Genomic DNA, 13,091 nt, shown 5'->3' with positions numbered 1-13,091 from the left:
AAAGAGAATGTAACGAAAAAGGCCTCAAAACAAGCTGTGAACACCCACTGCGACTGTCTCTTCACATACAGCCACCGCATTTCCCTTCTGCTCTTCTGCTTCGTCCTTCCCCAAATCAGGCGCTTTGCAAATGTTCTAGCTTTCTGTCTGTGTATTCATAATTTCTCCGTCCTTTCTCATCCTCTTCCTGCTGTCTCCCCTCAATCCCTTCTTTATTCCTCCCTCTCTCAGTGTGTGTTTCTCTCAGCGCTCAGACAAACAGACAGATTGGGTCGTGTTTCAGAGTGTCTGCTCGCGCTGCATCTGTTGACTCAATCTGACGGCGCTGCTGGTGGAGTTAGCGGCGGAGCAAACCTCTCAGAACTGGAGAGGAAAGATGAGTGTGTTTATGAGGATGCCGAGGCTGAAAGTATGGGTGTGTGAAACTGACAAAAAAATTATATTTGATGTTTGTTTGTTTTTGATAATGATAATTAAACAATATTTGAGTGTGCGGATTTAAGCCTGGCATAGATAACTAAATATGGCACAAAAACCGCCAGTAGGTGGTGGCAATCCCTGTCTTAAAGGGTTAGTTCACCCAAAAATGAAAATTCTGTCATTAATTACTCATCCTCATGTCGTTACAAACCCGTAAGACCTTCGTTCATCTTCGGAACACAAATTAAGATAATTTTGACGAAATCAGAGAGCTCTCTGACCCTGCATGGATAGCAACGCAACTGAAATGTTCCCAGACCCAGAAACGTGGTAAGGACATCGATAAAACAGTCCATGTGACATCAGTGGCTCAACTTCAATTTTGCGAAGCTACGAGAATACTTTTTGTGTGCAAAGAAAACAAAAATAACATAATTTATTCAACAATTCTTCTCCCTGAGTTACCGTCTTCTGCCATTTTGGAGAGTACCACGACGCATGTGCGCGTTTTTCCCAGAACGCAATCAACGTAATCAGCGTTGTTTATGTTCAGCATGCGCATGCTTTCTCTTGAATGTAAACAACAAACAGTGTCTGGGAACATTTCAGTTGTGTTGCTGTCTATGCAGGGTCAGAGAGCTCTCAGATTTCATCAGAAATATCTTAATTTGTGTTCCGAAGATGAACGAAGGTCTTATTGGTTTGGAACGACATGAGGGTGAGTAATTAATGACAGAATTTAAATTTTTGGGTGAATTAACCCTTTAATGGGTGATTCATTGAATCATTCATTAAAACGATTAGTTCAGAATGACTGATTCGTTTTGAAACGAAGCAAGTGACTGTCATAATGAATGGATCATTGAATCACTGACTCAAATTATTCCAAATTAAAATCACATTTGTGATTGTGCACACATGCTGATATTCGGGAAAGCAGCACTCTTGCTTGTGTGATATTACTTAACTTATAAATATAAATACAAAACTCCATACAGGGATATGTTATGCTTTCATAACATAACAATTATAAGGACATTTTATCTATATTCTAATAGGCTTCATTATCCAGTCAATTATACAGTCAATGCTTTTAGATTTTTTTTTTGTTTTTTTTTTTGCAAAATGAGTGACATACGTGTTAATGTCAGCTCGTACATTGTTAAAACAACAATTATGATATTATCAAAGATGATAAATATAACTTACCTAGATGAATGTCAGGAAAGAGGAGAAATTACGATTATATTTAAAATAGGTGAATAATTAATTAAATAATAAGTAAATAATTGTGTTTTTAGGGTCAAGCGTCATGAATGATTCCTAAAACATTCAGACTGATGAGACTAGGGACCGATAAGCAACCATACAGAATCCTTATATTGAGTAATATTAGGTTTTATTTTATTTTTGTATTATTGATTATTTTTCAAGGTACTGTCTTTCTTACCTTAGCTTGAGGTGAATTTTCTGTAAAAATTGCCTTTTTTCAGATCTGTTCTGAGTAGTAAAGTTTATCTGACAGCCATACTGAGATGAAAAATTACATGTAAAAACAACAATTCTCCAGCGAGAGCCACCGAATGAGAAAGAGCTTAAAGAAGCAGACGACTGGAGGTTTTGTGCTGAAATAAAGCATCGCCTTGGCAGCTCGCACAAAAGCCAGAAACTGTCCTGTGAAATCCAAATCTAACGTTGTCTCTCTTGCATTTCATATGAAAGAATTTCCTTTGAACCAAGTCTTGAAAAAAAAATCAGTTTCTGTGTACAAAGGAAGATAGTGGTTCTTTTAAAATGTGCTTTAACTATTGAAATTCAGTCGTTTTTGCCTCGTGTGGAACTAAAACTACTTTAGGCATAAAATATTAATTTGCAATACCATCGCAGTGTCTCTGCCTCGTGTGGAACTAAAACTACTTTAGGCATAAAATATTAATTTTTGTTACTGCAGGGTAATTGTGTAACTCATACATAAATGAATAATTATGCATCCAAACTGCTCATAAGCTATTGAAATTTCATCATCTTGGACTTTATTTATGTTTAACACGTTCATTTAATGCATGCATTATACGTGCATGTAGCTTTAATTCTGACCACCTGCTGCATATTTATTTGAATACACTCTTGATGATTTACTGACACTTTCAGCTTGTGTTCATGCAGAGATGAAGAATGAATTATAATTTTCTCCGTTTTATTCTGTCAGACCTTCAATGCACAGAATGAATTTCTCAGAAAGTCTCCTTCACACTGACATTCAGCCGTTTCTCCCATTGTGACAGCTGTGAGATGTAATATATTTTTTAGCCTCAAAGAAACTCTTGGCAATTATTTTGGATCCTTACAGCGAGGGACAGACGTGTGCAAGAGAAAAGAGTCGTTTGTTTGCTATTGACCCGCAGGGTAGGTTCTGGATGGACTGCTGGGTCAGTCCCCGGTGAACACCTGGTGACTTTTGACACAATCGCTCATGGAGATTTTTACTCTTTTTAAGGTATATTCAGCTCCAAGCCATTGGAGAGCAAATTTACCAGTGTGAAAAATATTAAACTCTGGTACAGAACTAAAATACCTGGTAATTTTGTCTTAAACTAAACTGTAAGTTAAAGCAATAAGCCAAGAGATAATTTAGTGGTGGTTTTGAGGTTTGCAGATGCATAGCATATTTGTGTGTTAATGTAGAATTAGATTGATGTGATTTTTTTTATTTGTTTTATTTTTTATTTTGTTAGTGTTAAAGGAATAATTCACCTACAAATGCAAATTTGCTGAAAATGTCTTCCCCCTCTGGCCAACCAAGATGTAGATGTTTCTTCGTCAGATTTTGAGAAATGTAGCATTGCATTACATCACTTGCTCACCAATGGATCCTCTGCAGTGAATGGGTGCCGTCAGAATGAGAGTCCAATAAAAACATCACAATAATCCACAAGTAATCCACACCACTCCAGTCCATCAGTTAACGTCTTGAAAAGCCAAAAGCTGCGTGTTTGTAAGAAACAAATCCATCATTAAGACGTTTTTAACTTCAAACCGTTGCTTTCATAATTATCCATAATAATAATCCATAATAACACTTCCTCCATTGAAAAAGATAGACTGGAGCTGTGTGGATTACTTGTGGATTATTGTGATGTTTTTATCAGCTGTTTGGACTCTCATTCTGACGGCACCCATTCACTGCAGAGCATCCATTGGTGAGCAAGTGATGCAATGCTACATTTCTCTTAATCTGTTCATATGAAGATACCTGAGCAAATTTCAGCATTTTCAGCAAATTTTCATTTTTTGGGTGGACTATTAAGGGGCTAAGATAATGAGGGACGAATTTTGCGCTGGTACAGCGCAACGGCATAAATGTTGTGCATGTTTGCACACTGACGGCACCCGTTCACTGCAGAGCATCCATTGGTGAGCAAGTGATGCAATGCTACATTTCTCTTAATCTGTTCACATGAAGATACCTGAGCAAATTTCAGCATTTTCAGCAAATTTTCATTTTTTGGGTGGACTATTGAGGGGCTAAGATAATGAGGGACGAATTTTGTGCTGGTACAGCGCAACGGCATAAATGTTGTGCATGTTTGCACAATGATTTGCATTAATTCCTTTAGTGAATTTAGTTTTAAAACAACCCAAAGGTGCATGCAAATACATTTACATTTAGTCATTTTGCAGATGCTTTTATCCAAAGCTACTGGGAAAAATATAAAGCGATTCTTCTTAAAGAGGCAAACAGACACAGGAAGTGCTTGTAATACCAAGTTTCAGGCATTTGTTCAAATAAGTACAAGATAGAAAGGGATGGAATAAATAAAGAGAAACACAATGTTTTTTTTTTTTCAAGTCAAGTAGCATCAAAAGAGATGAGTTTTCAGCTGTCGCTTGAAATAAATGGTGCTGTCAATGTTTTTAAATGTTTTTTTAAATACCTAAAACCCATAAATGTTTGAAAAGCGCAGATGTGTGTGTAAGGGGAAAACAAACGAGGCTTTAACAGTATAAATCCCTGAAGTAACTGTAGCAGACGATGTTCTATCATGCTGCTCCACCCTCGCTGAAGGAAATGTGTTTGAAGCACAGCATGGGCTGGGTGGGAAATGCTTAGAAAGATGCATTAGAGTCTGCTGATCCCTAGACAACAACACAGAATGGCACATTAGTTTGAGACTAAATAAGGCAGAGCAGCAGAGAAGATAAGAGTCTCCTGAGAGCCAAACGCTCCTCTCCAGTGTCTCCATTAACCACAAGAGATGCTATCCAGCGGTCTGCGGCAGATTGGAGCTCTTACTGGACTTCAGATATCTCTCAGAATTAAACTTTGACCTAGAAATGTCAGGCGATGTTAAGGCAAGAAAACAAAGCAAATGTTCACAATCCATAGATGACCAAACTCAAGCTTGATGCTCATTTCCAATGTTCATGTTTAAATGTGATTGAGGATGTTTTAGATATGGCCTGAATCAGTCTAAAAAAAAGCACAATTTACCATGGCATGTTAATCATAACATCAAACAGATATTCATCACATCACACAAATATTTTTAATATAAAATTTCATATTTTGCATATATTGCATTTTTGTGCATATTGCATATTTTGTTATTAAATGAAATGATTTATCCTTTTTAAATGTATGCATATTAACAATTTAACTTATATTGTCCAGTGCATTTGTCACAACATTTGAGATGTAATGTACATAAATATATATTTTTAAATATAACAGATTTTTTTTTTAATATGAACATTTAAATATGTTTTTGAATATACACAACTGTTCAAAAGTTTGAGATCAGTACGATTTTTGAATGTTCCTGAAAGAACTCTCTTATGTTCATCAAGGCTGCATATATTTAATCAAAAATACAGTAAAAACAGTAAAACTGTGAAATATTATTGCAATTTAAAGTAACAGTTTTCTATATATACTAAAATGTAATTTATTTCACATGATCCTTCAGCAATAACTCTAATGTGCTGATTTGTTGATCAATAAACATTTTGGTGATTTATTTTTATTTTTACTTCATAATTTTTTTAGGATACTTTAGTGCATAAAAAAAGTTAGAAAGCATTTATTTTAAATAGAAATATGTTGTAACATTATAAATGTGTTTGTGACTTCTGATCAATTTAGTGCATCCTTGCTGAAAAGACATACAAAAATCATACAAACCCCAAACTTTTGAATGGTATCATAGTATTATATATTAAAAATCACTTTTATCACTTCTGTGTAATATTGCATATGGTGCAAACAGATACATATTTAAATTATTTTAATGAAAGTAAGCCAGATTGGTATCGAAAATGTTATTTGTATTGATTTTTGCTGTTCACAATTAAATAAAAACAGATTTGGGCCACATTTACCTGTGTTGTGAATGAAGCTGTTATGTCTGATATTTGTGCATAATGCAATTAAACGACTCACTAAATTTCTAGTATGCAAATGTGCTGTAGAGAGTTCTCTGGAGAGAAAACTGCAATCTTTCTTTCTGCTCTGAAAGTGCTGATGTTTCTTCCAGCATAATTAAATTTCTGCTCAAAACATTTTTTAAGTGCTTCTTTGGCTGGTTAGTGTGTATTAGTGTGTACCCATAGACAGAATGAAGAAGGTGGCACTATTTGGCTCTGAAGCAGAGAGTCTGATCAGTGATAGCCTACCGTCTGTTGTGAAGAGACTGAACCCAGATGGCCGTCAAATTTGCTCTTGAATGAATTGGAGACGTTGGACAGTGTTCTAATGCGGTGAATATGTCCACTGTCTCTGTGAGGCTCATGTGTAATTAAGTATCCATTTGGCCACAAAAAAGTAGTTTTTAACTTAAAAAACATTCAAACCCCCTTTGTGCGGATTTGTGAATCAGATGGTTATATGATGTCTTGCTGAGATTTATATCAAGTGACCTGTTTCTGCGTGGTTTCTAGGTGGTTTTCTTTCTGTTTTATCTGTCTGGTTATTGTTCTTTTGATTCATCCATCAAAATGTGTGCTTTATAAGTGATGCTTTGAGTATTTGACTTTAATTTCCATTGTATTCTTTCTCAAAGAGGAGTGAACTGATGCTCTCGTCTGATCTCTGGCCCTGGAGACAAACTGCTTCTCATTGAAATTTTTCTTTGATTTATGCCTGAAACTTTTCTCTGTTCCAATATAAAAGTTCTCAGAGGCACAAACTCAGGCTACTTTATATATCACTGTAGTAAATGATAATAACGTCCTCTGAATCTCAGTCTAATCATATTTAACCCTTTAAAACCTACTGGATCGGATTTGAGACGCAATTTTAGGCCTGTAAAAATTTCACACTCAATCTACTCCATGCCTTCTGTCGTCTGATTGATAGTTTAGAGTTAAAGGTCTTTTAGTATAATAGTACAAACATCTTTTGCTGTCAAATATTTGCTAATTTTGATCAAGTAAGCGTCAGAATAACTGCAGTAATATCTCCAGATGAACTCTTACTGGACTGAAGCAGCTCAGCTTTACTTGATTCTCCATCAATCATGTTTTAGAGTCTCAAATCTGATCCTCAGGATCTTTTGAGGAGCGTTTGTTTCCAGAAGCTTTACTTTCACTGTTCCTCAGCGGAGGAATGATCTTCACAAGCCTCCAGAACATCTCACATCTTCTGAGGAGCCTTTATTTCTTCAGCTCTCAATCACTGCATTATATGTTTGGAGCATTTCAATCTCATCTTACTAAGACATATTATTGCAGATATAGAGTGACCATTTTTTAATGTTTTAAAGATCTCGTTGATTTACATTACAAGCATCAGTATTTCATCATATAAATATCAGCATCTGCACCAAATTGCATATTTTTGCTCAGTTTCATTCTCTGAATAAAATTTAGCTTTTTTTTCCCCTCCATATTCTCACTATATCAGACTATATGAGCCATAAATACCTGATGCATCAAATATGATAACAAAAACACATATTCAAACTTCTCTTTTTTTTTAGATTTGATCTAAAGGTTCAATAAACTGTTCCATAAAAAAGTTTTTTCAGACTATTATTTCATATGTCAGGCTTTTAAGGGTTAAGAAGATTATTCAGAATAATTTTGGCATGGATTTGCACAGGTATTTCTCCAGTATTTCCTTCAGAAAACATACAAATCTTGCGATATTATTTTCTGCACACCATTTTCTCTTAGGCTAGTAGATATAGGCTTTTTCAGATCTTAGACACCAGAGTTTTCCTCTCACATTCACGTTGTGGAAAGTCATTCGCTGCCCCTGACGTCAAGCTGAAGTGTCGTCAAACCTCAAATGCACAACTGGAGGGCTATAAGCACCTCTGGTGTCTTTCAGGAGGCTGATAAATGTCAGAGTGTGCTCGAATGCTCAGTGACGTGCTCACTCAGAGAGGAAGTGATTTAGACGATCTGTCAGCCATAAAGGAGTGCTGTCACATACTGCCGTGTATATTTCTCTTTGGGCTCTTGATAGATGACACCTTCTCCACTTTACCTAATAATAAGAGCAGATGCACTAACGGCAGATGGTAGTTCACATATCAAGGTTGATCTGCCGTCAGTAAAAAGCACTTCCAGGTGTTCATCTGACCTAATAAAGATGCTCATCGTAGGCTGAGACGACAGTATTTCAGACGGGGTGAACGCTGTCTCAACCTCCAGCCACTTCACTGATTGTTTGATGTATGTTGCATGCAAAACTGGAAAGATCTAGTCAACATTGCAAGCTCTAACCAGATTGCATTGCAATTTTCAAGAGTCAAGTTGCACAGGTTTTTGTATTAGGCCATCAGATAATCAAATTTATTTAATATTGATCTTATTTCAACTGTTCATTGAAATCTGCATTACTTTTGCATGGACACATGTTTCCACAATTAAATTATATTTTATGTACACAGAGTTTTTCGTACTTAAACTGACTCCTAAACATCAAGTAAGAACAAAACAAACTGTGATTGGTTGCTTTGCATGTTTATTTCTGTCTAAATGGGTATTTGAAATTTATTATATATTGCAACTCTATTGCTATTTCTCTGGTGCAATTAATGCACTTAAGGCATTACTGCGTATAGAAGGTTGGCTGTAAACTGAATATTATTTTGAAAAGACTTTTGTCTACAGTTTTTATTGATCATCATAGCAGCAGTAATTCATTAAATGATGATCAAATAAATGATGCAGAAGAGCGTTAGAATTGCATCTATAGAGATGCACAGTGTAGTCAAGGACACTTTCTGCATTTTAAGATCAATTCAAATGTTTTTGTGATGAACAATTGTGAAGTGAAGATATTATGAACACATGAAGAAGAGCTCATTTCCAAAGTTTGCAAGGTTTGTGGCATCAAATCTTTAAAAGATTCAGTTATGTTTGAGCAAATAAACTAGATATGCACAAGCAGCTGTTTATCGAATTCTGTACTTTTTTTAAACCCACCCCTACACAGCATGTAAAAGCAAAACAAACCGTGATTGGTCGTTTTGCATGCCCATCAGCCAGTCTCTTCCTGTCTAAATGTGTGTTTTTTGTCGGCATTTGTTGACCTTTTATGTTGATAATAAAAAAAACAGCACTTTTTGTTTTTATTTTGATTTAGATTTTAGTAGGGCATTTCACTTCATATGAAGTCCAAATAGATTTAACACTTCCTTAAACTTTACTGAAAAACAACTATTTAATGGGAGCAACATACAAACACAGATTTGCACTAAAGCTAATTTTCTAAAAAAAAAAAGTGTTTCTAAACTAGTTCTTCGTGAAGTATCGACACTTATGCTCTAAAGGTAAATAGAAAAATATGTAGATGACACTTTAATGATAATTAGCATTTACACCAGCTATACCAGTAAACATTTTGATGCATTAAACCTTTTTGTCTCAAAAAATTCTTGGGTGGAAACTTGGCAGCAGATTCTCTGATTGCTGAATCTTTGTCTGATTCCTCTTGTGTCTTCTTGCAGATGACGGGAAGCTGTCCTTCGAGGAGTTCAAAGCGTATTTTGCAGATGGGATACTGACAACTGATGAGCTGCGGGAGCTGTTCTACTCCATCGATGGACGGCAGACAAAGTATGTACTTTAAACATAACAAACAAACGGACCAATTCACAAAAACCTGTCTTATTCAGTAATCACCCACAATCCAGTTTAGAAGTCACTGTCTTTATTTTCAGTGCAAGCATGCTTGATAATTTCCCAAAAAGCATGATTGTGTCATTTTTAATTCAAAATGTAATATTAAATGTTATATTATATGATTATAAAATTATTTTATAATTATTATATATTTTATTATATTAATTATATTATACAAATTATTATAAGTTTTATATATTTTATTATATTATTTTTTAATTTGCATTTTGTATTTTTGATAGCAATAAATCAACAGTTTGCCATACACATTATAAGATAGCCACTATGCTATATAATATAGATTTATGCAGATTATCTACATCTTTGGTTTTGGATCAGGATATTTTTTTAATCTCATTTATAATCTGAATGCAAGACTGCCAAATATTATTATATTATATTATATTATATTATATTATATTATATTATATTATATTATATTATATTATATTATATTATATTATATTATATTATATTATATTATATTATATTATATTATATTATATTATATTATATTATATTATATTATATTATATTATATCATATCATATCATATCATATCATATTATATTATATTATATTATATTTATGCAATTTAGGCTTATTATATGTTGTAACTTATTTACAAAGCTTTTTGGTGCAATTAATGCGCTTAATAATTAAATATGGCATTATATAGAAGGCTAGCGGTAAACAAAATATTATACCTTAATAAAATACCTTAATGTATATTTTTATTGATCATGGCAGCAGTAATTCATTAAATGAGGATCAAATGGTCCAGTAGCCCACACTATCTGCATTTTCAGATTATTTGTTCGTGATGCTGTACAGTCACTTTAAAGTCACCTGATTGTTGCATCCTCCACAAGTGCCCTGCGCTAATTATTTATGCCTTTTTGCATCGTTATCTGATTTGCATAATTCCTTTAGCGAATCAGGCACTAAAACAACGCAAGCGAAGCGTGCAATCAGTGGGCGCAGTTCGTACTCCGTAAACTCTCCCCGTAGTTTAGCCTTTGAGTTTGGGTGACCTGTATCCATGGCAACCTTATATTTTCATTCCCTAATTAGTCGCCTTTCAGAGAGGCGTGATTATATTGTGCTGCACGCCGTTGCTTTTTGAAGCATCTGCAGCGAAAACGAACAAGCAGCCGAACGTCGACACGCAGGAGGATCAAAGTCTAACCCGAGGTGGCATGTGTGAATTAAAGCATTGAGAATTGTGTTCCAGGAAGCCAAGGCATCGACAGAACAAAGCTGCAAATTTGACTCCACAAAGAACTGCATTGCAGAGTTGCGACACACACATACACACAAAGTTCCAAGCTCAGATTTTCCTCTGAAAGTGGAGCATGGTTCTGCAATCAGTCAGAATGGTCACTGCGTAATTACTGCATTCAGATGCCCAGAGTAAATTAGTCTAGTCAAGTTAGAGTCTAAAATAGGTCTGCTCCATGCAACGCGTGCATCTCGACTCTTTTTAAACAGCTCCTGTCCTCATTACGACGTTGTTGATTCGCAGACCGCTGGGAATTATCTGATGGGATAATGAGATCACTTTTTCTTTATGCCACGGATAAATGCACCTGCTGGAGTTTGTGTAAGTGGGCATGAATTCTGACAAATCCATCTCAAGCGTACTTTTAGAAACTTTAAATCAAAAGATTGTGCGATTTTACCCATCTAACCAATATGCAAAGGTACTATATGTACATATATAAAATTTCCATTTATGAAATATATTCAAATGAAGGAAAAACAAACATGAAACATAATAGAAATTGGAAAATGTAATATATAGTATCTAGCCTGGACTAAAATCCATCAATACATGTTGATATTATATAAGTAAATATAAAACATAGGCATGTACTTTTTTTTTAAATGTAGTACAAAAATATACATAAACATACAGATTTTTGTATATATTTCATTTTAATAAAGTTGCATATATAAATAAAATATATATATAGTTGCTACAAATAGTTGTTTCAATACCATATAAAAAAATCGTTATATATTATTATATATTATTAACATGTAGCTATACAAATTTTACTATGGGGATTTAATATATGTTATAAAATTATATCTTCATCTACCCAAAGAATGTACATATGTGAACAATATATATATATGTATATATATTTTAGGGATGCACGTTATAGAATTTTTGACGATATCCGATATGCCGATATTTTTCAACTAATTTTGCCCGATACCGATACCGATATATTTCCTTTTGTTTGGAAACAACACCTATATATAAAACTATTTACGAACGGGCATTAGGACCCGGGGGAGGCTACCACTGCACGTGCTATTACTGTTTACTCTATCATACACCGAATGAACGCGTCATTCTGTACGTGCTTTCTCAATTTAAATGCAGCGATCCAAAGCAGTGAATCTAATCACCATTCAGGCAAAACTTTGCATCAAGAATGAGCCACACTGCTGACGTCATCTAATAACTAGCACACCCTGAGCACATGTGAGTTAATGTATTTCTCTTATCGGCAAGACATTTCGGCATAATTTTTCATATCGGGCCGATGCCGATATTTACATTTAAAGCCATTATCGGCCGATTCTGATATCAGTCCGATAATATCCCTGATATATATATATATACACAGGCTGTATAAAATGAAGTGCTGAATATAAACTGACAAACAATTATGATTTTTAACTAAATATATGTCAAATATTTTAACATTTTTGAAAAGCAGCAATTACTTATGTGTTATTCTCTAATATAGGGGTGAATTCTGGTTAATTGGGATATTTTCTTTCCCAGTCATCTCAATGGCAAAAATCCTGGTTTATCTGAATTCACCCCTATTGTTCTGTAATTTTTCAATAACATTACACTTTTTAATATATAAGGAAATATATTTTCTTTGTGTGAGGGTGAAGTGGCCCATTTATGACATGTTTAAAATAAAGATTAGTTTTTGTAGTCTGTGTGTTAATAGACATCAGTTTGGACACCCTTGTCCATGCAATTCAGTTACCCAATTTATTTAACTAGTCCCTTTTCTCCTTTCGCTTTTTCCATCCCTCAGTCCCAGTGAAATATTAAAAGTCCATTAATGCTATCAGGGAGCACTCAAAGCAAATCCAGCCAAATACGGAGCCTGAGTCTCTGTTTTCATAATTGTGTTTTGGCTGTGATGGCAATTTAATGTGACAACATGCACTGGGGTATTTAGATTTGTTTTCATCTGCATGAAAATATGAATGTGGAGTTCAGCATGAAAATGAACAATCCAGAAGGTGTGGGATGGTGTGATTGTTCAATGCTTTATTCTTTGGCATGTTTCCTTCATACTAATAACTCACAGTGATTATCTACAGTATATCTCTGATTTGGGGGTCATATATTTTTGTGTCTTATTTTAACAATGTTAACGAAGGACTTTACAATCCTCATAAGTGATAATTATTTAAAACAAAAAATCTTATATTATATTATATTATATTATATTATATTATATTATATTATATTATATTATATTATATTATATTATATT

The 13,091-nt window shown here is 34.3% G+C and overlaps 1 protein-coding gene across 2 annotated transcripts in view; it reads left to right on the top strand.

Moving 5' to 3' along the window:
• Positions 1-13,091, top strand: part of LOC107666033 (N-terminal EF-hand calcium-binding protein 1-like) — a 48,829-nt gene that overhangs the window by 18,099 nt on the left and 17,639 nt on the right. For both annotated transcript variants that reach the window (XM_016457125.1, XM_016457124.1), the window contains exon 3: positions 9,378-9,486. In XM_016457125.1, the coding sequence (XP_016312611.1) occupies positions 9,378-9,486 (109 nt within the window). The remainder of the gene's footprint in view (positions 1-9,377; positions 9,487-13,091) is intronic.

This window comes from Sinocyclocheilus anshuiensis, unplaced genomic scaffold, assembly GCF_001515605.1.
Source record: "Sinocyclocheilus anshuiensis isolate Anshui unplaced genomic scaffold, SAMN03320099.WGS_v1.1 scaffold447, whole genome shotgun sequence".
Classification (NCBI taxonomy): Eukaryota; Metazoa; Chordata; class Actinopteri; order Cypriniformes; family Cyprinidae; genus Sinocyclocheilus; species Sinocyclocheilus anshuiensis.
Note: the sequence above shows the minus strand (reverse complement) of the source record. Positions and strands in the feature narration are given on the sequence as shown.